The sequence below is a fragment of the Microtus pennsylvanicus genome, chromosome 8, assembly GCF_037038515.1.
Source record: "Microtus pennsylvanicus isolate mMicPen1 chromosome 8, mMicPen1.hap1, whole genome shotgun sequence".
Classification (NCBI taxonomy): Eukaryota; Metazoa; Chordata; class Mammalia; order Rodentia; family Cricetidae; genus Microtus; species Microtus pennsylvanicus.
In genome coordinates this window covers 49,371,913-49,397,572 of record NC_134586.1, presented here as the reverse complement: position 1 = coordinate 49,397,572, position 25,660 = coordinate 49,371,913, and the positions used below count along the sequence as shown (strand labels likewise).

Sequence of the window (25,660 nt, the reverse complement as noted above, 5' to 3'; positions counted from 1 at the left end):
CATGCTTGTGCACATGAGGACACTCTCAGTAAATAAATAAATGTAAGGACAAAAGAATGACCAGGCAGTGGCGGCGTACGTCTGTAATCCCAACACTCAGGAGGCAGATCTCTGAGTTTGAGGCTAGTCTAGTCTATGGAGCAAGTTCCAGGACAGCCAGGACTACACAGAGAAACCCTGCCTCGACAAACAAACAAACCACAAAGAAGAAGAGGAGGAAGAGGAAGAGAGAGAGGGGAGGGGAAGGAAGGAAAAGAAAGAAGGGAGAGAGGAAGGAAGAAAAAGCAAGCACACTTTTGATTTAGGCATATGGGACCCAGGAGTCAGCCTGAAAATTGTACAAATATAAATGGGATGTCTTCCTACAAAATAGCAAATAAAATACACATTCACACATTTTTCAAATGAAAATGTGAAGTGAAACCAGCCTTTGAATGAAAATCAGAGACTCTCAAAGCCTGACTTCATTCCCACAGTGAATTATAATACGGAGTGCCGGGAAGAAAGAGGAGTAGACACTCCAGTCTGTGAATAAGGAACAATTGCAAGGGATACCTTCTTTTTTTAATTACATTTATTTATTCGTGTGTGCATGCACATACAGAGAGTGTGTGTGGGGTCAAAGGACAACTTGCAGGGATCATTTCTCTCCTTTCCCTGTATGTGTCCCAGGAGCCACACTGAGGCTGTCCTACTTGATGGCAAGAGCCTTTACCCACTCAGCCATCTTGCCAGCCCTGGAAGGAATAGTTTTCTGACACAGAAAAATCCTAGCAAAGAGCCTATTTTCAAATAAACAAGAAAGATTGCACTAGTGAACTTCCCCTTTCCCTGGGTGGGCACTACAGCCTACCACGGAAGCTGTCCCACAACATTTAGGGAGTCCCTAACTAGAATGCAGTATGCGCATGACAGTGTCTGGGGTCAAGAGGATTTAAAATGAGGAAGTAAACACAGGCTTCAAGCTGGAGAAGTAAGGCACACACGTTCGGTTTTAATGTTTCTTGTCCCAAAGTAAGACTTGGGAAGCAAAAGAAAACTGGATGATAGTGTAAGTTAGCAGGAAATGCTGAATAACAAACACAGGAAAGAAATGGCACGCATATATCTTGGCCCATTCATTCCCATTGGGCATGCTTTATTGCGCATGCATTTTATTGCATATGATCTGCATAAATTTCATGCTTCACACAACTCTATTACAGGAAGATCACAGTGTCGCCTTTGCCACTTTTTCATTTGCATATTTAAAAAAACAAGTCAGAACCTTGAACAAAGCATTTTAAATTTGCTTTTATTTCAAAAAGCTAAACTTGTCCGGTTTCTGAATCTAATATTTTGTAATATAAGAATTATGACTTCAGACAGCAGAGCACACTAAAACTATGACCAATAAATTATGGTAATTCTCAAGTATTCATGACAAAGGGCTCTCTGTATTTCACTGTAGGCCGGGCCACTCATGAATTTTGATAGGACATAATCCCCACCTCTCATAATGAAAAGGACAATATAACATGATGTGCTGTGTCTCTCCTCTCTAGTCACTAAGTGCCAGAGATAAAGTATGCTTGCAGGCCAAGACAGACCACTGAAGGCATGATGAGAAAATAACTGGTTTATTTTTTTCAAAAATATACTGCAGTGGTAACTTCCAAAAGATGTTTAAGTTTATTTGGTTATGAAAAGTTGGTAAGAGAAGGGATGGGCATTTGCTGGGCGGTGGTGGCGCACGCCTTTAATCCCAGCACTCGGGAGGCAGAGGCAGGCGGATCTCTGTGAGTTCGAGACCAGCCTGGTCTACAAGAGCTAGTTCCAGGACAGGCTCCAAAACCACAGAGAAATCCTGTCTCGAAAAAACCAAAAAAAAAAAAAAAAAAAAAGAAGGGATGGGCATTTCTTTCTCTACCAAAGTTTACCTGTGGCTGCTAATTTAGATGTGTGTGAGTGCGCGCGCGCACACACACACACATGCACACACTGAAACATAAATGTAATGAAAGTGATTATAAAGAAATCATACAGGGAAAATTTAGTTGCGTAAGGTATATGCCGGCCACTTTCTTTCATCTTGATTTTGATGGAATCATTTCACATAATGTGATGGTTTCTTCTACAATACCAAAGGCATAAGATAGCAGGAAGTTGAAACCAGTTCATCTGTGTTAGAAGAGGAAGATCTAGGGTTTATTATCACACTGCTTTCAACAAATTGAAGAGAGTGACTACCATTGTGCCAACAAATAGACGTGGGCCTGAAGAGAAAGCTCAGTGACTGAGAGTATTGGCCACTCTGCTGAGGACCTGGGTTAGTCCTTAGCACTGACATGGTAATTCACAACTATCTGAAAATCTGGTTGCTGAGGATCCAGCGCCCTCTTCTGGCCTCCATGGGCATTGCATGAATGTGAAACACAGACATTCATTTAGGTAAAATACCCATACGTACAAAACAAAAACAAACAAATCTTTTTCTTAAAAAATAGATGCACCAATCAATACACAAGTAACATAAAAAGTAATGTCTCACCTGCATCTAATTTCATGAAATATGTTGGTTTTTCAACAACGATGTCACATTTAGCATCTTCTATAGGCCTGAAATTGAGCTGAGTATAGCCCTGTAGCTCAGCAAACCTGGAATTGTGAATTGTGACATAATTTGAAAGTGATTCTTCCAAATGTCCCGTTGCAACACCATAACCTGGACCTGCCCATAAGGCAGATTTGATTTCCAGTATAAAGCAGTCCTGTGGACCACCTTCCCTAATTTGCTGGCATTATAAACTCAGATACCAACTTTAATGTTGAGACGGAAACAAAAATGCTTTCAAAATTCAGGCTAACTCACAAGACAGTCCAATTGGAAAGTCGCCACAAAATGTAAAGTACTGATGTATCAACAGAGATCCAACAAGGTGTTCCGTACTTGGGGGCTTAAATGAAAAGATGTGTGGGCCATAGAAACTTCCACAGTAGGCTTCTGGGGTTCTGAGAAAGATCATATTCTAAAATGATCTAGAGCCTCAGAAAAACAGAAGACAGGAAAACTTCTCTGGAGACTGGGAAACATCTGTGCAAGCCACGGGTAGGATTTTCATCCCAGCAAATGACAAACACCAGCACGTGAGGCAGACTGTCTCGGGCTAACTGAAGGTCATGTGAAATATATCAGAGTCATCGAAAACACAACGTGAAAACATGGGAGCTTAAAAACTGCTCATGAGTCTTTCTCTCTCGCCCTTCCTTCCTTGTATATAAATGAGCTCTCTTCCTGCATCATATAGAGGCCAGAGATTGATGCCAGGATGTCTTCCTCAGTCACTTCTCTACCCGAGTCTCTCTCCAAACCTGGACCTTGCAAACTCAGCAGACTGGCTAGACAGTGAGCCATCAAAGTCACAGATGGGCGCCACTGTGCCTGGATTGTCTTATGTGGATGCTGAGAACTAGAACTCAGGTTCTCATGCTTCCGCAGCAAGCACTTAACCCATGAAGCTGTCTCCCCAGCCACATGAGCTCCTTGGTACTGCTCCCTTCAGAAGGTGGAAGTGAGACAAATATGGTATAGGTACCTATAATCTCAGCATCTCAGGAATTTGAGGCAGGAAGATCACAAGTTGCTGGTCATACTGAGTTATTTAAAAAACAAACAAAAAAACCACAAAAACTTTTTTTTAAGAAAAAAAGAAAGAAGGGCTAGAGAGATGGCTCAGGAGTTAAGAGTACTGGCTGCTCTTCCAGAGGACCTGGGTTCAATTCCCAGCACCCACATGCAGTTCACAACTGTCTATAACTCCACGTCCAGGGGATCTGACATCTTCACACCAATATATATAAAATAAGTAAGTTAAATAAATTATTTTTTAAAAAAAACAGAAGAAAAGATATTTAAATTAATGCCCCCCCACCCCCGAATATGGTCATAGCTCAATGGCTCACTTCTAACCCACAGAACACAGTAGCATGTCCCTGCTGAAGTGAGGTTACACAACACTGCAGCTTCCACCATTAAGCATATACACTCATGCTCTGGAGGAAGCTGGCTGCCATGCTGTGAGTGAGTAGCACTAGTAAAAAGACCCACAGAGTGAAAACTGAATCCTTCAGTCCATAGCTAGACAGAAACCCAGGCTCCGAGAACAGCCTGGGTGAGCTTGGAAGCCAAGTTTTCAGGCCTAGCAGGGCCTAGATGGCAAGAAGCCCGCCCAACAGCTTGTCTGCTGCCTCATGAGGCCCTGCTGAGCCGCTCCCACTCTGACATCAGAACGAGGTGAGATACTAAACGTCATCCGCTTTATTTCAGGGTAATTTATAACAGCAATAAATAATAAATAGCGATGCTCTAGAGTATAGTTTAATGTGTTACTCAGCAATAAATAATACAATTATACCCTGATGAACTAAAATATAGAATCAGACATCAGAATAAACTGGAATGAAAATGCCTTGTAGAATGGAAGAAGCATCTATTTGTAACAATCTGCTCATTCCCTAGAAAAATTTTACAGCAAACTGACAGCTACCATATAAAGATAGATTAGATTATTATTATTCCTAATATTTTGCTCAACTGAGAAACTAACTTGACATAAGAGTAGCCCATATGATCATATGGGAAGTGCATGAGCTTTTGTGGATGACAGAGAATTCTGCATCCTAACGTGGGTGGTGGTCACATGTCTCTAGACATGGGATATAAATTGTCTAAAGTACACTTGTGTAAAAAATAAGTGCACTTGGCAGCTCGGGAGAAGCCCACATACGTGTGGTTAGTAAGGCTGTATCAATGACAATTTCCTGCCTTGGTAACTTTGCTGAGCTTACAGGAGGCATTATCACTCCAGGAAGCTGGAACATCAGTACAATGGGAACTCCTGCACGATGTTTACACTCCCACGAGCTCAAAAGAGTTAATAAATAAAAAGTTTTAAAGCTCAAAATCTCATCACTGATGGTAAAAGCTGGGGCAGCATCTAGCTTCAGAGAGAGGAAGGTGGGAGTGCCTAGTGCCTAAAATGCTCTGCTTTTTAAGTTGAACGAAAGTTACATGGGTGGATTCACTTTTTCATTAACCAAACTGTACAATTAATTTTTCTTTCATTTACAAACAGCAAACTCTACAGCTGCTTTTTAAAATTTCATATATATATATATATATATATATATATTCATCTGCCCCTGTCATTCCTTAGAAGCTCATGCCTGCACAAATTAGGTAACCTTTTCCATTTCAGAGTGCCTTCCAAAATCTAAAAATGCCAAACAAACATAATACTTTAGAGACATATTTTTAGAGAACAAAATCATGTTACCAAGACTGCAGAGGGCTTTTGCGCTGACCTTCAGACAGCAACGCATGCCTGTCCAGTTTACAGTGTCCACCAACTTCACCACCTTGGAGAAAATCTTCCTTGAATCTAGTGAGTGAAAAAAAAAAAAAGAGCCGGAAAAATTTCTCATTACTCAAGTTGATGGGTTCGAACTAATTTTCTAACAACCTTTTCAACAGATAAAAGATTTATTTATTTTTATATGGAGGTTTTGCCTGCATGTAAGTCTGGTGTACACGGAGGCCAGAAGAGAGGGCATCATATGCCCCAGAACTAGAATTAGGTTAGATGGGGGCGACCACATGGGTGCCAAACAAACCCAGATCCTCTGCAAGAACAGCCAGTGCTCTTAACAGTTGAGCCATCTCTTCAGTCTCTGTATTTGTTTTATTTTAATTTGAAATAGTGTCTCATTGTAACCTAGGATGACTCATTATGTGGCCAAAGAGGACCATGAACTTCTTGATCCTCCTGCCTCCACCTTCTGAGGGCTAGGATGGCAAGCATGAGTCACCATGCCTTGCATATATAAGTGCACTACCAGAGCCCCCTTTGGAAAGTAACTTACAAGCATATGCTGTATAAATGACCTTATTTATTTACTCTAAGGAACTCAGTATACCCATGACCCAAGTGGGCAGTGTGATCATTAGGAAAAGGGCCTGGGTCACCTATTTCTCACCTATTCCCTAACCCTTCAACTGTTTTACCACAAAACAAACCCAAGACATAGCCCTGCACCTGGGAATATTTCATAATGCCCACAGCTTCGATTGCAGCCACACCACCTAAGTACCTGTCTTGAGTCCTCTTGATGTTTCTTAAGTCCAGGTACAGGCCAGTAGCTCTGCAATACTGAAGGTGCCGGGAACAAACCAGACTTGAATCACCCTGAAATACAATTGAGGTGAGAACAGTCAGTTGGAAACAGGATTAGCACTGTGAGACTTCACTGGGCTGCTCATGCTTTTGTGTCGTGTGTGACCCCACTGCAGAGGGAATTCTCCACTGCTTCTAGGCTGTCTTCTTCTTTCCTCCAGTCTGGTCAAGGGTACTTCTGCTGTGGGATAATGTTCTTTATACTGTAAAGATTTGTCGTTTATATTGTTTTAATAAAATGCTAATTGTAGCCAGGCAGGAAGTATAGGTGACCAGACTAGGAGAATTCTGGGAAGAGGAAAGGCAGAGGTGAGCCACCAGACAGATGCAGAGGAAGTAAGATGAGAGCCGGGCGGGATGAAAAGCAGGCCCGCAGCTCATACAACAAAATGGCGCCCAGACGTGTGGACAACTGAATCCACTGAAAGCCCGAGAAAGCTTGGGAAAGAGTAAAGCATGTTTTCTTGGTAGCAACAATTTCTCAGGTCTATTCTGCTTGCTAGAGGCAAGCAAGCGCTCTCATCTAAGAGAGGCTTCCTGACTCAGCTTTAGCTGCAAAACCCTGCAGCTCATTAAGAGGTCCTGCCACGAAACACTTAAACGGTGTTGATGAAAAGCTGAACACATGCTTTTCAGTTTTCAGCCGTAGTAGGAAAAAAGCTGTGCCATTTAAAAATGCCTGCTTTCTGGGCCGTCCTGCCAGGGCAAACTCTGACTGTTTGAGGCAGGAGGGCCGGCTACAGAGAGAGGACTTGAATGTTGTCTGTTACAGCTCGCTTGCTGGCAGGGACCTTGAAACGCCATAGAGTTGTGGCTATACACATGGCTACAGCCTGTATCTCCTCCATGAGGCTGGAAAGCTAAGGAATGGGCTGGATCCAGCTGTCAAAGCCACGGCTTTAGTCCTACTGATATTGCTTGGTAAATTAAAGACTCATGTGGTCAGAAAAAGAGAGATATATAGTAAAGAGAGATTCAAAAACAAAGAAAATGTTTAAATGATTTACAGTGTGTTAAAAATTTATGCAGGCTAAAAGTTAAAGTTCTTAAAGTAAAAAAAGGAAGGAAGAGAGAAGTTGTGTGTGGTATTACACGCCTTTAATCCCAACACTTAGGAGGCAGAGGTAGATTGACCTCAGTGACTTCAAGGTATGGTAGCACACGCCATTAATCCCAATGCCTGGGAGGCAGAGACAGGCAGATCTCTGAGAGTTCAAGGACAGCCTGGTCTACAGAGTTATTCCAGGTCAAAGATACAGAGAACCTGTCTCAAAAAGCAAAAAATAAAAGTAAAAATAAACAAATAGAGGTTAAAATAAAGCCACACAAAGATGGAAAATACACAGAGAATTTTGATACTGTATGCTATTATGCTCTCTTTGAATTGTTTGAATGCTGAGGAAGGAGCAACAGCTGCTAAAAGATATTTGTTTATAAATGCTGTTGAACTAATCCAACATAGATATTTTGAAAATGCCTTGACTTTGAAATTTGGATCTAAGGACATGATGCTTTGGAAAGGAGTTTCTTATTTTGTTTTCACAGAGGGTGAGAGTCTGTGGATTGCTTCTATTCCAATATGGTATGATGGACCACGCCCTCCTGAAGGGTTGTTGTGAATACCTTCAGAAAATTGCTTCACTCAACTGCCAACTGAGATTAAACTAGCACACAGGTTATACCACGAAAGACCTAATTAACTACGCCCCCATTCAGCAGGAAACAGTTTGGGCCCATATTCCCAAATATTGTTTATAAATGTTCTTTTACATTTAAAGGGAGATATGATATATGTATGAATAATTTGCATTAGTATAGATATTGCTTTATTGATAAAGATTTAAGGTCAATTTTGTTATATGTATATATTTCTGATCTTGATTAAGGTATTGTGATTGTGTAGTTCACTTAAAAATGTAATGTATATAGGTTGTTAATGTATAATCAATAATAGTCAAGCTTGTAGTCATGTTAGTTAAGATTTTCTAGATGTACATAGATATATTTTTAGATAGGTATTCTTCATATTTTTCAAAGATTATAGAATATGGCATTTTAAATGTTTTAATAACTTAGGACTTTTCATGACAATGAGATACTCTGCTCCTGGCAGCACCAATCTACTTCAAGAAGAAGATGGGCATCGAAGAGGATCCTTATGGAGTTGGTTAGCCATTTGGGCAAGAAACTGCTCTTGCCTGGACTGTTGCATAAACTGGACACAGAGAACCCACAGAGAGAGGACTGCTGAACTTGCCTAAAGGTGAGATGATCTTTCGGGGTTCCTGATTCATGAAGGAGTCTGCAAGACATTCTGCAGGATACAACAGATAGTGACTGAACTGACTTTGAAATTTCCTGCTTCGTGGAAATGTCTGCTGGAAACTATGGGACTGTAGGCTGAAGATGGATGCCCCAACTGTGCAGAGGAACTTTGGGTGACTGTCCAGGCAGCGAGATGTCTCTGTGATTTCTAGAGTTTTGTAAGTTGCTTACTTCTCATTTACTTAGGTAATATTATATCCTTCTGGAGTCTTTGATGGAGTTAAAGAATATATAGATAGTTATAGTTTTCCTTAGTTATGAAAAAAGATAAAATAGATGTAAATATTGTAATTTTTACTTGATAACTGTTTTGTTACATGTAATTTTGCTATGTTAAAGTTAAAGCCTTTCCTTTTAGTTTAAACAGAAAAAGGGGAAATGATGGAGGAAGGTCATTGGCTAAGTAATAAAGAAACTGCTTGGCCTCATAGGTTAAAACATAGGTGGGAGGAGTAAACAGAACAGAATGCTGGGAGGAAGAGGAAGTGAGCTCAGAGGCCATGCTCCCCTCTCCTGGGCAGATGCCATGAAGCAAGCTGCCAGGTCAGACATGCTGAATCTTTCCCGGTAAGACTGATGCTACATAGATTATTAGAGATGGGTTGATCAGGATATGAGAATTAGTCTGTAAGGGCTAGAGTTAATGGGCCAAGCAGTGTTTAAAAGAATACAATTTGTGTGTTGTTATTTCTGGTGTAAAGCTAGCCATGCAGGAGCCGGGCGGGATGAAAAGCAGGCCCGCAGCTCATACAACAGATGAGAATGCCTTACTGAGAAAAGGTACCAAGTAATATGGCTAAACATTGATAAAAATTTAAGTTGTAAGAGTTAGTTAGTAATAAGCCTAAGCAATAGGCCAAACAATGTATAATTAGTATAAGCCTCTATGTGCTTATTTGGGACTAAATGATTGCAGGACCTAGTGCAACAGAAACTTCTGTCTACATACTTCTGTATGTCTCCATACATTTATCTTTCTATGACAATTTCCCAAATGCTCTAGCATATGTACACACATGCACATGTGTGTGTATATATAATGTATGTATATACTTATGTGTGTGTATATATTAAAAACAGGGTTTCACTCTATAGCTCGGCTAGCCTTAAACTCAGGATGTTCCTCCTGCCTCAGTTCCCTGTTGTGGGAACTCCTTCAGCCAGTACCCTTTAAGACACCAGCCCGCTTTGGGCATGGTCTCATGTATTATAAATGCAGATGAAAACTGTGCATGAGCCTCTTGGCTGTGGGATTCAGTTCCAGTTCCCAACTCACACAGAGGATTGCAGATCACTACCCTTTCTGTGAGTTTATCCCCAGATAAATAAACCTTTGTTATACTCAATTTCAGGCTATCATGGAACTCTTATGTACACCTACAAAATGGCTCTCGAACATTCGGCAATGTACATCCACATAAAACTTAAGAAAGCTTAAAAAGAATGTGTCTAGAGCCACAAAAACAGGAGCCAAGCCGGGTGATGGTGGCACACGCCTTTAATCCCAGCACTCGGAAGGCAGAGGCAGGTGGATCTCTGTGAGTTCGAGACCAGCCTGGTCTATAGAGCTAGTTCCAGGACAGGCTCCAAAGCCACAGAGAAACCCTGTCTCGAAAAAGAAAAAAAAACAAAAAAACAAAAAACAACAAAAAAAAAAACAGGAGCCAAGCACAGCTTCTTGGTAGCTATATTATTTGAGAAAGACTCTTGGCCACAAGCAGAAGTATGGCTCCTTTAAAAAATAGCTTCCTGGTTCATAATGGCATGAACAGATCTGGCTCTTTTGGGAAGTCCAGCTATGAAGCACTTAAATGGAGTTTATGAACAGAGTACTACAACTTACTTAATGGCAATATAGACCTGCTGCATCTCTGGAGCATGGCTCACAGAGCTGGCAGTGAACATATCTCTGCCATGTTCGATGGGGCAGAAAGAACAGTCAGGGCTGTGAAGTTGGTCCCAGCCACACCCACTTAGCATTTTTTTTAAAGGTGCTTCTGGTCAGAAAATGATTACAGAAACATAATAAAGACAGATTCCGACCAAAAAAAAAAAAGAGACCTCTGAATGGGACACAGCTTTGGATAAATGTACATGGACTTATAAGAGAGAAGAAAGAGTACAGAAAATAATAGATTAATGGGGCAAAGATAATTAAATATCAAAAAGTAATATAGCAAAAAATATAAAGATGGAAAATACACACAGAGCCTGGACTATGTATATTATTGTGTTTTCTTTGAATTTTTTGACTGCAGAGAGACATTTGATTCTGGGGCTGCTAAACCAACACATATATTTTAAAGGTATCTTGACTTCAAAATTTGAGCCTAAGGATATGTTACATAGGAAAAGAGATTCTGCTTCTGTTTCCATAGAAGATGAGAACCTATCGATTCCTTCTAGGCTAATATTGTTTGATGGAACAAGACTTCCCAAAAGGTCTCCATGATCCCTAAAAATACTCTGTCCAACAAACAGCAGGAAGCAGTTTGGAGAAAATAGCATCCAAATTTTCAAAATGGTTATTTATAAATGTTTGTTCTCATTTAAAAGGGGTATGATCTAGAAATGAATACTTTACATTGGAATGAATCTTGGTCTATTGATACAGATTTAAGGTTGATTCTGTTATACTGTGTATATGTATTTCTGCTCTTGTTTAAGGTATTATGTTTCTGCAGCTCATTTGAAATGTAATATATAATTAAAATGCAGATATATAGATAGTCATTTATAATAATCAAACTTATAAAGGTATCTTGACTTCAAAATTTGAATCTTAAGGATACATTACTTTGGAAAAAAAAGATTCTGCTTTTGTTTCCACCAAAGATGAGAACCTGTGGATTCCTTCCAGGCTAATGTAGTTTATGTTAGTTAGGTTTTCTAGATGTACAGAGATAGAACTCAGATGGATAGGTATTCTTCAAATCTTTCAAATATCTACAGAATATGGCATTTAAAATGTTTTAAAAACTTCGACTTTTCTAAACATGAGACATGTCTGCTTCTGGTAGCACCAATAACTTCAAGAGGATAATGGGCATTGAAGAGGCTCCTTATAGAGTTTTCTAGCCTTCTGGGAAAGAAACTGTTCTTGTCTAAACTGCTTAATGGTATGTTGTTTGAACTGGACATGCAAGAGCCACAGAAAAGTGACTGCTGAACATTCCAAAAGACAAGGGTTCCTGCTTCTCAGAAGAAACTACCAGACATTCTGTAAGATATAGAAGAAAGTGGCTGATAAACTTCCAAGACAGACAAAACAGGCTTTCAAATTTCCTGCTTCATAGAAAAGTTTGCCAGATAGATACTATAGGCCTGTATGCTGAAGATGGATGTTCCAATGCTACAAAGGAACTTTTGATGACCATCCAAGCAGCAAGGTGTCTCTGTCAATTCTAAAGTTTTGGAAGTTGCTTACAATACACTTCCTATTTACTTAGGTAATATCATATCCTTCTGGGGTCTGTGAAGAGCTGAAGACAAATTGTTATAGTTTTCCTTAGTTATGATAAAAGATAAAGTAAATATGAAACTTTAGACTCACAAAGGTAAAATAGATGACAGTATATTTCCTTTAATTTTGCCAGATACTGGCCGGGTGGTAATGGCACATGTCTTTAATCCCAGCACATGGGAGGCAGAGGCAGGTATATCTCTGAGAGTTTGAGGCTAGCCTGATCTACAAGAGCTAGTTCCAGGACAGACACCAAAGCAAGACAGAGAAACATTGTCTTAAAAAACAATAATAATAATAATGCCAGAGACAAATAGACTAAATATTATACCTGTAATTCTTGCTTGAACCTGTTTTGTTATATGTACTTTTATTATGTTAAAGTTAAAACCTTCCTTTTTATTTAAACAGAAAGGGGGAGATGATGTGGGACTCCCCTCTGTATGCTATAAATATGTTTTATTACCATTGGTTAATAATGAAGCTGCTTTGGCCTATAACAGGGCAGAATATAGCCAAGTTGGAAGAAATATACAGAGAGAGTAGGCAGAGTCAAAGAGACATCATGTAGCTGCCAAAGGAGACAGATACTAGACCCTTACCAGTAAGTCTTAGCCTCATGCCAATATACAAATTAATAGAAATGGATTACTATATGATTTAAGAGTTAGTTAATAAGAAACATGAATAGGCCAAGCAGTGTTGTAATTAATATAGTTTCTATGCGATTATTTGGGTCTGGGCAGCCAGCAAACAAACATGCTGTCTCTGATTATATCCCCCAAGCCCTGGGAATATAGACAAATGTCACCAAACGCTGCTTCATTAAAAAAAATCATTTAAGTTAAATTTGTTATTTTATGCATGTGTTCACATGCCTTTCTATACAGGGACAGGTGAGAAAACAACTTGCAGGCATCTTCTACCACTCGGATGCCGGAAACTGAACTCAGGATGTCAGGCTTGGAAGCAAGTACCTTTACCTGCTGAGCCACTTCATCGGTTCTCAAATTTTAAAGCCAAGAAATATATATATTCCCTCCAGTCCTCACCCACTAAAGAACAATCCTGATGTGGGAGTCTTCTGTTTTGAGTTGATTTCATTGGTTAATAAAGAAACTGCCTTGGCCCTTGATAGGACAGAAAATTAGGTAGGCAGAGTAAACAGAACAGAATGCTGGGAGGAAGTGAGGCAATCGCCCTGCCTCTCCTCTCTGAGCAGACACGATGAAGCTCTGACCAAGATGGACATAGGCTAGAATCTTCCTGGTAAGCTACTGCCTCGTAGCGCTACACAGATTATTAGAAATGGGTTAGTCGAGGTGTGAGAGTTAGCCAAGAAGAGGCTAGATATAATGGGCCAGGCAGTGTTTAAAAGAATACAGTTTGTGTGTTGTTATTTCGGGGCATAAACTAGCCAGGCAACTGGGAGCCGGGCGGCAGGAACGCGGCCCGCAACTCCTTCTACACAATCCCTCAGAACGATTTCTACCCATAAGAACTGAATAAAACCTTTTCTAAAGAGGAGACAAAAGAAACAAGGAAACTGTACATGGAAAAGAGATTTTAATGCAAGTCTGGGCAGGCACATTGCCAATCTGAATATGAGGCACTTCTGCAAACAGTCCCATAAATGTTGGGGGCTCTGTGTCAACAGCAAGAAAAGGGTGAGCTCTTCTCGTTTTCATTCAACAACCACAGTCTGTCTCGACTTCAACCAAAGTAGAGTGTGCTGAAAGAGAGGGTGCTTCAAGAATTTCTGCTCTGGGCTTCATTTATGGATTGAATGCCATTTAACTGTTTTCCCTAAAACTTCCAGTGAAAGGGGGGCCTGAAGTTCACCTTGTTTAGTGTTTGTGAATCCAGTCTCTAAAAGATCACAATGAACTGAATGCTTGCATCCCTGAAAAATTCATGGTGAAACCCTAACTCTTGCATGGAGAGGTGCTCGAGGGGTAAAGGTGCTTACAGATAAAGCCTGACGACCTGAGCTGTTCCCTAGAGAAAGGAAGAGAAAATCACCATGGCGGAAGTAGAGAACCAACTCCTGCACGGTGTCTCCTGACCTCCACATGCCATATAAATACACATGCTAAATAAATAAATGTGAAGATAAATCAATCATCAGTCCACCCCAGTTATCAATGTGATGGTAGTGGGTGGTGGATATTTCTGAGGTTGTGAGTGGAAGTTATCACAGATATTTCATGCCTGCTCTGGTCTGAATCTGAAATGACCCCCACAGACTCAGTGCTTGAACCTCTCGTTGCTGTTTGGGAAAATTGTGGCACCTATAGGAGATGAAGATTTGCTGGATGAATGGGTCACTGGGACACACCTGGAGACTTGATAGCCCTGTCCACACCCTCTCCCTGCTTCCTGAAAGCTGACGCAATGTGATGAGATGCCTCTTGTTCCTGCACCCAGACCTTCCCAGCTGTGATGAACTGAATCCCCTCACACAGTGAGCCAGAATCAGCTGGCTTGCTTCTTGTCGATTATTTTAGTTGCAGTAACAGGAAGAGTCACTACGAGATCCTTCAAAAGGAGACCACAGAGAGTGCCCTTCCTCTTTCCACCCCATAGTGACCCAAAGACAGGCAGCTGTCTGCAGTCTGGGGGAAGGCTGGCACCTTGGTTGTGGGCCTCCAGTCTCCACTCTTCCAGTACTTTGTCAGAGCATCCCAAAAAATGCAAGCGTCACCTGCTGATTGCATAGTGCACACCAAGGCAAACGCATGTCCAGGAAAGCTCTGCACAAGCCACCATGAGACAACTATGCAAGGAGAACTCAGACCTCCTCCCCTGGCCTTCCCATGGGAGCAGCTAGACCGAAGCCAAATGTAGGTGCTATGACTCCCAACTCCCAACTCTTGCCTTCATTCCCTTTGGTACAGTTGACAAAAGCTCTGAAGATGAAACCCTCCAGTAGCACTACAGCACATATATTCAGGTTTCTGTGTGTGTGTGTGTGTGTGTGTGTATGGCACGTGCATGTGTAGGTCATGTCCCCTTGCACATACTTGCTGAAAGGCCAGAGGCAGACACAGCATGTCCTGCACTATCATTCTCTGCTCTATACCCTTGAGACAGGTCTTTCACTAAACCTGGAGTGAGGCCGCCATCCAACAAGCTCCCAGCAATCCTCCTGTCTCTGCACCCCACAATGCTAGGGTTACAGACATCTGCATGGCCATATCCAGGTTACTTTGGGTGGATGCTGGGGATGTCAACTCAGGTACTCAGCCAGAGCCTGTGTTGAGACTTCTTATATACAAAAGTTCACTTTATCCCTACTGCATGCTGCAAGGTTAACATGGCTTTAAGGCTGAGGAACAGACTTCTATTTCAGGTGGGGGACCTTGCCCAAGAGTCAGGATCTGAACTCTGTAGTCAAAGACCTACTTTCATATCTACTACTTAAAACCACTTCCTGGCTGTGCTGGAGTGTGATGATGAGAAACACACACACACACACAAGCATGCACGTGCATGTGCATACACACATACACACACACACACACACGTGCAGATGTGCCTTTCAATTCTAAGTATATAGTTACATAATTCTACAAGACAGCTGTGAAGCCTTGGAGAAGCTGCTTACTTCCTCTGAGAGGCCTGTTTGTCATTCTAGAAAAGTGACATCAGTCTATCTGCCCTGCTGTAATAACTATGCCAGTCAAACTGAAATACACACAAGACTAAACAAATATAGACCAGTAACGGTCCAGCCATGGTGTCTGTCCCAGACAACTGACAAACAATCTGTAAAGATACAATCTGTCAGTTTTTCTTCTTTGGCTCATGTTGGGGGGAGGTCTAAATCTAAAACTATTTTAACTGCCTCAAAATATAACTCTCTGACACAGAAGTGAAAAGGGTGGGCCTTTTAGAGAAAACAAAGTGACCTCTTCGGGAATAGTGAGCACAACTCTGAGCTGGGTGTGGGGGTACTGCCACCATCCTGCCAGCAATGAAGACATTCATTCTCTTCTCGTGCAACACAGAGTATTGAAACAATAGTCCCCAAGGAATTGGAATTTCCTCAGGAATTTCATGTCCGGAGAAGGAAAGGGTTGTAACCTGGTGCCAGTCTGGGAGAGGGGGAAGGGGTTGGGGAAAAGGGGGAAGGGGTGAAGAAGCTGGGGGGGGGGACGGATGGGGGGGCAGGGGCAGTAACTTTCTCCTAGAGAGAGATTCCCCTAGTTTCCACCCTGCAGGAAAGATTCAGGCCAACACAACAGTGGGGCAGTGACCAGCAGGACCACACTGTTACTGCGCCTGTTCCATGACACATGCCTGCTGCCCTCTCCTGAAGCTTCAAGCTCATACCATACCCTGAGGATGGGCTGTGTGTGGCGGGTTGTTGTAGATATTGATTTTAAGGTGTGTTCCTTTTGTTCATGCTGCATTTGTCTGACTCTGTGAAGCTGTGGTTCTTTGTCTAAAACACCTGATGTCTAAGAAAGCACTGAACAACCAATAACGAGGCAGGGGAGAATAAACGGAAGGGAGAGAGTATAAATACAAGGAGAAACACAGAGAAGAGAAAGAAAAGAGGAAGAGTCAGGGGTCAGCTACCCGGCCAGCCACGGAGTAAGAGTGAAAATAAGATATAGAGAAGTAAGAAGGAAAAAAAAAACAGAGGAAAAGGGGTAGTCGAGATAATTTAAGAAAAACTGGCTAGAAATGAGCCAAGCTAAGGCCGGGCATTTGTAATTAAGAATAAACCTCCGTGTATGTGATTGATTTGGGAGCTGGGTATTGCCCCTCTCCCCTGCAAAAGCCAAAAGAGGAAAAAGAAAAAAAGCAAAGAATAAAGGAAAACCAACAACTACAGGGGGCATTATGGAGAAAGTCACTAAACCACTTTATTGCCCTTCCTTTCCCAGTGTGACCGCACGGAATAAACCTCCTTTCTCTGCCTTTCACTAGTCCTTGCCTGCTTTCATTCTCTAGACGATGAGTGGAATGGGTCTAGCTTGTTCAGGCTGCTCAGGGCCCAGGCTCTGACTGTAACAACCCCACCTCTAGTTTCTGCCTGTGAGTCCGGTACCAAGGACGGACTAGAAAGACCGTGGGCCTGGGGCCAACCTCGGCTACACAGAGAAGCTATATTAGTGGGCCATCTTGTTCTTACATTACAAACGAAACAATAAAACAAATAATAAACAGTTAAACTAAGCAAGCTTACTCAAGCAGCTGGACACTCACTGTTCTCTCTGGCTGACAGAGCATGCGTATCTCCTCCAGTCGCTCTCGGGCATAGCCAAAGTCTGCTTGCTTCCAGAACATGTCCGCTGCTGACTCCAGAGTGTCTGTCCTATTAGCGAAGAAAGAGATCTCAGGGCTTTGTTTGAGTTTTATTTTATGTGTATTATTTATATGTGCATTAGTATTTTGCCTGTATGCATGTATGTGCTCCTGTGTGCGTGCCTGATGCCTACAGAGATAAGGAGAGCGCATCAGATCCCCTGAAACTGGAGCTACAGATGGCTGTAAGCACCATGTGGGATCTAGGAACTGAGCCCAGGGCCTCTACAAAGAGCAGCAAGTGCTCTTAACTGCTACGTCATCTTTCCACCCCCATCTCATCTACTTTCTTTTTTCGGGTCTTGAACTTTCTTTCTATCAATTGAATTGTTAGAAGTCTATTTGTACCTTATTTTTTAAAGTAAGCCATCACAGTTCCCCCTGTTCCCCTTAAAATTATCACCATGTACATAAAGATACCCAACAAATTATTCACAGACTATTCCTTTATAATAAAAAGGCACAACAGAAATCTATGAAGTTGGGGTCATCTGGAACTAAAGAAAATAAAGTGTTATTTACCATGTTGCCTTTGCCCAACTCATTACCCATGTGCTTAGGATTACTAATTATATTTGACTTCCCCTTGGGCATAGTTAGCTATTCTTTCACAATCTGTAAGATGCTTCCCGTTCATCTTCTTAGCATATACAGAGGGGAGGTTCTAATGTCAATGTAGTTTCTCCCTCTGACAGAAGAAATAACAGCTATTTCTCTCACTGTGAGATGGATTGAATTCATGACCTGGGACCTGGGTAAGTAAATTAACATCTTCAGGAATTACTATGTGCCAGAGAGTCTAACATGCACTTCAAAGAACACAGACTCAGACGGGAGGAGGGGATTCCAAATAAAGAGACTTACCATCCCATGTCGACGTAGCTGCAAACAGGGTAACCAAATCTAAACTCTGGTTTGCAGGATTTTTCATAACCCCAGCAGTAGTTTAGATTTCCTAGATGTTTCTAGAACATAAAATGTGTACCTTTAGAATTATCTCCAAACCTCTGATGATGAGAAGTGACTTTCAGCCTTTATTGACAGAATGTTTCCCACTTACATTCATATACATATATATATGTATGTATGTATGTACACACACACACACACACACACACACACACACACACACATATATATATATATATGCAACATTCTGAGATGGGCAGAATCTCCGCAATTGTCCTTACTCTCTCCTCCATAACTGCTCCATAACCAAAGCCCCGGCTCTAGTTAGACTACCAAAGACAACCTGAATTAGAATTTCCTGAGTGATCTTAAAGGGACTGTCTTCTTTCTTTTTCTGAAACAAACTGATTCTATATTCAGTCACTAGAAGGGGTGGGGAGCAAAAACAAAAACAAAAAATCCCATATCCTTTGGCATTTCTGTTGCTAAAGGAGTCCGTGAAAAGGATGGCTTGGCGACTTCCTTCATCCATCAAGAGCAGCAGGAACAGCACAAGGTCAGAGCTCTCCAGCCCTGGAGGCCAGTGCTGTTCTGCAAGGCCCAAGAGCCATGCTGGTCGGATTCCATGTGCTTCCTGTGCCAGCACCATGGGAAAGGAAGTGTCCTACAATGCCCTGCTTTGATCTCTAAAGCCTCCGGAGACATCTTAATGGGTTCTGAGCCCTTTCCAAGCTCACAGGATCTCACTTATTTGGAGCCAAGGTAGAGGTGTGACTTCTGAAACGAAGGGCTAAGAAGCTAGCTGCCTAAGTGCCGAAAGGGGAGGTGTGACATTCTTTACTTTGGCAAAATGTTCTTTTCTTCCTGAAATCTAAAGCGCTTCGTTTTTCTGAATATGAAGATGGCTTTAGCTGCCTGTTAATTTTCACTGTGGTATTGATGCTGAATTTCTTTCTTGTGAGTGGGATGTAGTTTTAACATCATTTGCAGCCCTTAGGAATAGTACACAAAATGAGAACAGTGATTGAGTCATGGCGAAAGCTAGAAGCCCAGCTTTTGCTGTGAGTTACGAAACAGAATAACGAGCCAGCCAAAACTGCATCTCTGTACGAATGAGAGCAAGGTAGGAATGCAAGAAAGCAGAGGTATAAAAATGCCATCATAAAACACGTTGCTTTCTATGCTAAACTCGAAAATTAACCTAAAAATACAAAAGAGTAAATGAAAAAAAAAAGCTAAAAATAGCATGCTGACCATGAGAAAATGAATGAGGAGAAATAAGACCTACCTTATATGGACAACGGGAATCCTCCTTGCAGACAGAGGCAATATGCCTGTTGTTGTGCAAGAAGAAGGGAATGTGCTTCTCTGGGAGGCGGAGGCTGGAGTAGTCATACAGGGCTTTGCCTGGCACACTGTCAGCCTCAGAATGAGCTTCATCTTGGCCACTCAGTGGGACTTCATGAAGCAATACTCCAAAGACAAGCAGCATTAACATAGCAACCTGCAGACCTAGAGACACAGTTGAAAACACCATCACTAATGGCGATGGCAGTCAAGGATGGCTGTGACTAAGAAAGCCTCTTTAGGTAGGTGAGGTGGGACACACAGTTAATCCCAACACATGGGCAGAGGTAGAAGGATGTCTGTGAGTTCAAAGCCAGCCAGGTTCATTTCACCTTTTAGGATATGAAGTTGGGAGGCTGTTGGGAGCAAATATATTTGAAATGCATTGTATGCGTGTGTGAAATTCATACACACAAAAGAAATTTAAAATAGCACCTTGTTTAAAATTTTCAGATCCCCCTTTAGGGTTGAACAGTCGCAGAGTGATTGCCTAGCATGTACAAGGCCCTGGGTTCAACACAGTAAATAAATAAATCCCCTAGAAACACTAAATGGCTAAGCACGATTACTATACACTTCACTATGTCAACAAATCAAGTTTCTTTGTACACCAAATATTTATCGAGTACTTGCTACATGCCAAGCACTGTGCTAGGAGTGAGGTGCACAATATGGGAAATATATCCCACCCCAACTTGGCACATTTCAGGGTTGATTACTCAGAGAGACCCCAGAACTCTTCTGTGTACATTAGTGAACAGTGGCCTCTCTACCTCACATCCCCTTGGCTGCCTAGGAAAAAGGACCACAGATGGCTGTGATCTTGCAGCGCCAACCCTGCCTAGTCTGAACCACCTCCCCTGCCACAGAAACCCAGGCGCCTAGATATCCCATCATTAAAGCTGTGGACAAGGCTCAGCCACCCAGTGCCTCTCCGAGACTCACGTTTGTTAGGTACATGCTAAAGTTTGTGGGCTCACCCCAACCCCGGTCAATTGTCTACTGTCAGTTTTTCTCACAAACTAGCCATTATCAGATTTCAGAAGACAAGAATTCATTTCAGATCTCCCTATACAAGTTTAAACAAAGCATTAACACTATGAAAAAGGACAATGGTCAAGAATTTGCTGGATTTCTGCTCACCCACCCAGGACAGACCCTATCTCTCAAGTCGGTGTCTCCTATATGTCCCTGACAAACTCACACCATTCTACTCCTTTTACTGGCAGCAAGGCTTCTTTTTCTCTACGTGTCTCTTCCAAGATAACTGAGCACACCCTGGGTATCCTTTACCTGGATATAAGGACAACGCAATATTTTAAAATCAGATTTCACTGACTATTATACACAGGCTGCTCTGTTGATCCTGGGAGCAAGGCCTTTGAGGGCTTGAGCAGTAACGAAAGGGTTCTTACTTTGGGAGCCACCCCTTGTAAACACAAATGAAAACTTTTAGTTGGAACTTGATCTAACAGCAAATTACTAGCGATTTTGTAAAATTTATAAATGCATATTGGTAGAAATAATAACTCCTTAACAATGAAAATACGTAACTCTTTAATCCTTGGAATCACCCAGAAGCTGCTGATGTTTTGGATAGCTTAAAACCCGAAAGAAATGAAGCACACTCCTTAGAAGCTTGTCACAAGAGACCCTTTTCAGCGCTATTTTAACAGAGAGGAACGACTAAGAGAGAAAATTAACCAGAAAGCCCTCAACCAGAGACCCTGGCTCAGGATGCTTGATCTTCCTTATTGAATGAATACCAAATCTCTCAAAGCAAAGTCGCAGAAGGGCACTGAGGCCCTGGACACAGTAACTCACAGAGCAGAGACTAGTGATGAGCGTGAAGAAGGTTGCTCACTCCACACCGACATCACTCAGTACAGAACAACTGGGCAATTAGCAGAGAAAACATTCCTAGCACCAAAGTCTGTTCGCGGTTCTCAGGGCAGTAATCCTGCTCTCTGATTCCCAGGGCTACCTGGGCCAGTGCCAATCTCAGGATCACAGTGAGCTACCCAGTCCTTGGACTCACCCTTTCGCTCATAAAGTTACGGATATGACTAAGTGCTGAATTTCGGCGATCCAAATCCACTACCCGGCAATGAGTTCTACAGGTTAGCTGAACTCAGCCATTCGCGGAGAAATGTAATCCTTGGCCATGGGGAAAATCTAAAGAGGCAGACCAGACAGTTGACTTTTGCAAGGGAGGGCACGTACCCACTTGCACACGCTGGGTGATGGTGGCTGTGGAACATGAAAGTACAACCTCGGGGCCTGGCAGAAAGTCTTCCTGGAGTTGAGTCCTCTCGCAAGACTTGGCAGGAATGAGTGGATGCCCAGTTCCAGCAAATGGAAGCTTTAGTAGGTGAGGCTACTGCGTCCTTTCCCACAAAACTGCCGAGCACGTTCCACTCTTGTATTGCTGGATTGGATTTCCACAGGCCTAAAAGGAGAGGCAGAAAAAGGTAAAAATCTGAACAGCGTGAAAGGGGAGACCTGGGGTTACCACCAGAGACAACCACATGAGTGGCTTTGGGCAAAGCTGGGCAGCGGAGCCAGCAGTGGTCAGATCAAAAGTGCATCTGGCTCTCAAAGACTCCAGTCCCAAGGTAGGTGAGCGAGCAGCCGGTGCTCAAACAGAAATTGGCTGCCTGAGGCGCCGAGGTGGTTATTCCCCGGCTGTCTCCGGAAAGTCAACCCCTCCCTGGTGTGAAGGGGTCGGCCTCCTAGGTCCTGCAGCAGCCAGCCCTAGCCCGGGCTGCTTGGGAAACCGAACTGTCCCTGCAGGGCGGGCTCGAATTCCAGGTGTGTAGAGGGGAAGATCTGGAGAGTGACTCCGCCCCAGCATGGGGATCTGGGCAACAGGGCGGGCCTGGCCAGACGTCGCCCTTGCCCGCGGCCACCAGCAGGCTCCAGGGGGGTGAGCTGAAGACCGCTGATCGGGATCGAGGCCCCGGTATCCGGCTGCGGGCTTGCGGAGGTGCAGGCGCTGGCGGGGAGCAGGCGAAAACGGAGTGAGGCCCACCTGCAGCTGGGTTGTGAAGAAGCAGCGGCTGCTCCCAAGCAGCAAGGCGTCACCGCCGGCGGCCGTGCACCGGAAACCTCGGGCGTCCAAACCGGGCCAGGGGGCGCCCGGGAGCAGCCGCGACACCTTGGCCTGGGACTCCAGGGCGGACCGGAGTGACCCAGGCCACACCCGGCGGCCCGATTGTCTGGAGGGCTCTGTTGGCCACCCATCAGCTAAGGTTACCGAGACTAGTAGGACCAGCAGCTTATCCATCCCAGACACGGGACACACGCCTACATTCCCCCAGACTCGGGACACCCATCTCCATCTCTCCAAACGTAGGACACCCGCCTACATCTCCCCAAAAGCGGAACACTCAGCTACAAATCTGTGGCAGTTCCTCCAGGCAGGTCACTAGCACCGGAGAGAAGGCGCTGTTACATGTCACCTACGGTTGGAATTTTACTGCTTTTTCCTCCTGAGTCGTGGCCTTGATTTTCAAATGAAACTGAATGTAGCGGCACACTGTCTGTTGGGTATTGAAGATGCGGGAGATTCCACGGAGTTTTACTTGTCCATTAACTGCCTAAGTTCAAAGGCTACTCTAATTTTTATGATTTTGCTATTTCATGATTATTTCTATTCTGGTTGCTTGTTTATGTGGTCATGATCATTTGCATGTAAATCTCCCATTCTTTTCTGCTCCTGGCACCTTGCAGTTCCAGCATGTCTTCTGGAACGTGGTAGAGACAACCATTAAGTCTGATTCAAGACTTGCCATGCGGGGTACTAGGACTTGAACTCAAAGCTACTAATTCACACTAGCAAGCATCATGACTTCACCTCATTTTAGTAAAGGCAACTGAACCCGGGCCTTGTGCATTTTACTGTAGCACTGACTTTGGGAAATGTTCCTTTCCAGTCTATTATTGTGTCAGGAAATGCAACTTTTCTGTTAGTAAATGCAAAACAAACGAGTGTAGTCATTTTAAACCAACTTTAAATGAGCTTCTTTTGAAGTGCAATAATACACAATTAAAAACACATTGCAGGAGGTGAAAGGCTTCTAAACAGATTAGTCTAAGATAAACTAATCAAACTGGTAAGCTATCTACTTGGTGCTCTTTTTGATACCAACATACTGAGCAGTCATTGAGAGTTGTAGGAAACAAGTTATGGGATTTTAAAAATGAAACTGAGTTCTGTATGAACTGTTAACAGCCATTCCCAATTTCCTCAAAATAAATCATAAAATTTTAATTTTTGACTCTCTTCAAACTGATATTAACATCAACTCAAATGTCACCACGAGAAAACTGGAAAAGTGAGTGACTAAGCTAGCTGTGCTAACTTTCAGTTACCACAACGAACCCCAAATAATAAAATTAGAAGATTTGGTTTTTTTAGAGTAGTTCAAGTGTTACTTCCTGGACTATAAAGATGGCTCAGGGTACTTGCTGCACAATGAAGGAGAGAACAAAATCCAGCACTAAGCAAGTGCAACAAGGAATTCATGGTGTCTCTGTACACTACACATCACTGCGTGGAACAGGAACCTATCACTTACCTGAGAGGTACAGCACACACATGAATGGACTACTTCACAGGTGAGAGGATATTTCAAATGTTTACTCAAAGGAAAAAATACTAGTATACAAGGACAAGTGATTTTGGAAGAAAATTTAAAAAAATATAGAGCATTCCTTGAAAACTGAAATGGACCTAGATTCTCCCCAGCTGCTACATACAACACAAAGGAACCACCTCAAACACTTCCAAACACAAATTGCACCTCCTTAGTGGGAGCTACCTTCAAGACTGGAAGAATTCAAACAAACAAACAAAAAGAACGTAGACTGTTCTCAGCAGATGGCACGATGCGATGTGCCGAGCTCAAGTGGCACAAGGGCGGCTCTGACGCTGCGTGTCCCACCACACAGGTCTACGAGCAAAGAAGCACCTCTCTGAATTACATTAAAATGAAATACGTGAGCAGATTCATGCTTATTTATATTACCTTTCGTGTGGAACTAAAATAATATCAGTCTATATTTTAAATCATATTTTAGCCCTTTACAAAATATGTAGATAACTTTTTTAAGTTTCAAACTGACTAAAGGTAAAGAAAATTGGAACAGCTTTTTTTTTAATGAAAATGAGAAATGATTCCCAAGAACATATATGTATATAATATTGAACACACAGTAGTAAAAATAAGACATTTTCACTCATTCCTCTTTAATCTGGGGACTTTCTTTTAAATACTACAAATCATGTGCTTTTTAATAAGCACTCAAATAAAACTTTCAATTAGTTAAATAATTGAGGAATAGGGTAAATACATTTACTTTACTATAAAAACTCAAATTCCAGTAAGTAAAAAATCATCCAGACTTAGAATATTCTGAATTGTAATATTATGTATTTGATACATGCTAAATGCTATAGAGTGATCTCTAGAGAGGCCAAACAGCAGCAGTGTCTCCACCTAGCCTCCCAGAGGCACGAGCATCTGATACCCCCAAGTTGTTCGTGCCTCTTTCACTCTTAATTCCTACAGTCTTTCTTGTTTCTCAAGAATGGAAGCATAAAACTATAAACTATTTTTTTAACTACAAACTATTTTATGCACTAAAATATTCTACTAACATATGACTAGAGAATTTTCAATAATATACAAGCAAATAAGTTTAATGAGGGAGCAACCAATATTTAATAAATATTCGGCCACCTACTGGATTATCACGAAATTTATTCAGTACCCCGTATCAACTTGAAATATATTGAAAGGTCTAAATATATAGTAGTCAAAATAAAAGCAATATGAATACCAGCGATTAATTTGTAGGTGAAGCAGACAATATGGTAGATATAAATGGTTGTATGTCATTTTATAAATAAGTTGAAAACACTTTAAGATTTTAAGTGTAGCTGATTTTATTAGTAAGGACCAAAAAAAATATTTAATGTTGATAATGTAACATTTAGAGTTTAATATAGGAAATTTTAATTTCAAAATCTTTTCTCTGCCACATTTTTAAACTATTTGTTTAAAAACTATTTCATATTTCCCAA

At 42.1% G+C, this 25,660-nt stretch overlaps 1 protein-coding gene across 3 annotated transcripts in view; it reads right to left on the bottom strand.

Moving 5' to 3' along the window:
- The window catches only part of Eogt (EGF domain specific O-linked N-acetylglucosamine transferase), a 41,566-nt gene extending 18,621 nt beyond the window's left edge, over window positions 1–22,945 (bottom strand). For 2 of the 3 annotated variants that reach the window (XM_075983390.1, XM_075983392.1), the window contains exons 1-7: window positions 21,796–22,651; window positions 19,514–19,737; window positions 18,181–18,281; window positions 17,218–17,326; window positions 6,130–6,224; window positions 5,316–5,420; window positions 2,531–2,637 (exon numbers count right to left, since the gene is read on the bottom strand). In XM_075983390.1, the coding sequence (XP_075839505.1) occupies window positions 2,531–2,637; window positions 5,316–5,420; window positions 6,130–6,224; window positions 17,218–17,326; window positions 18,181–18,281; window positions 19,514–19,723 (727 nt within the window). In that variant the 5' untranslated portion in view covers window positions 19,724–19,737; window positions 21,796–22,651. Of the gene's footprint in view, window positions 1–2,530; window positions 2,638–5,315; window positions 5,421–6,129; window positions 6,225–17,217; window positions 17,327–18,180; window positions 18,282–19,513; window positions 19,738–21,795 lie in introns of all 3 variants that reach the window. The other variant, XM_075983391.1, reaches the window with a different exon arrangement.
- Between the last annotated feature and the right edge of the window lie 2,715 nt (window positions 22,946–25,660).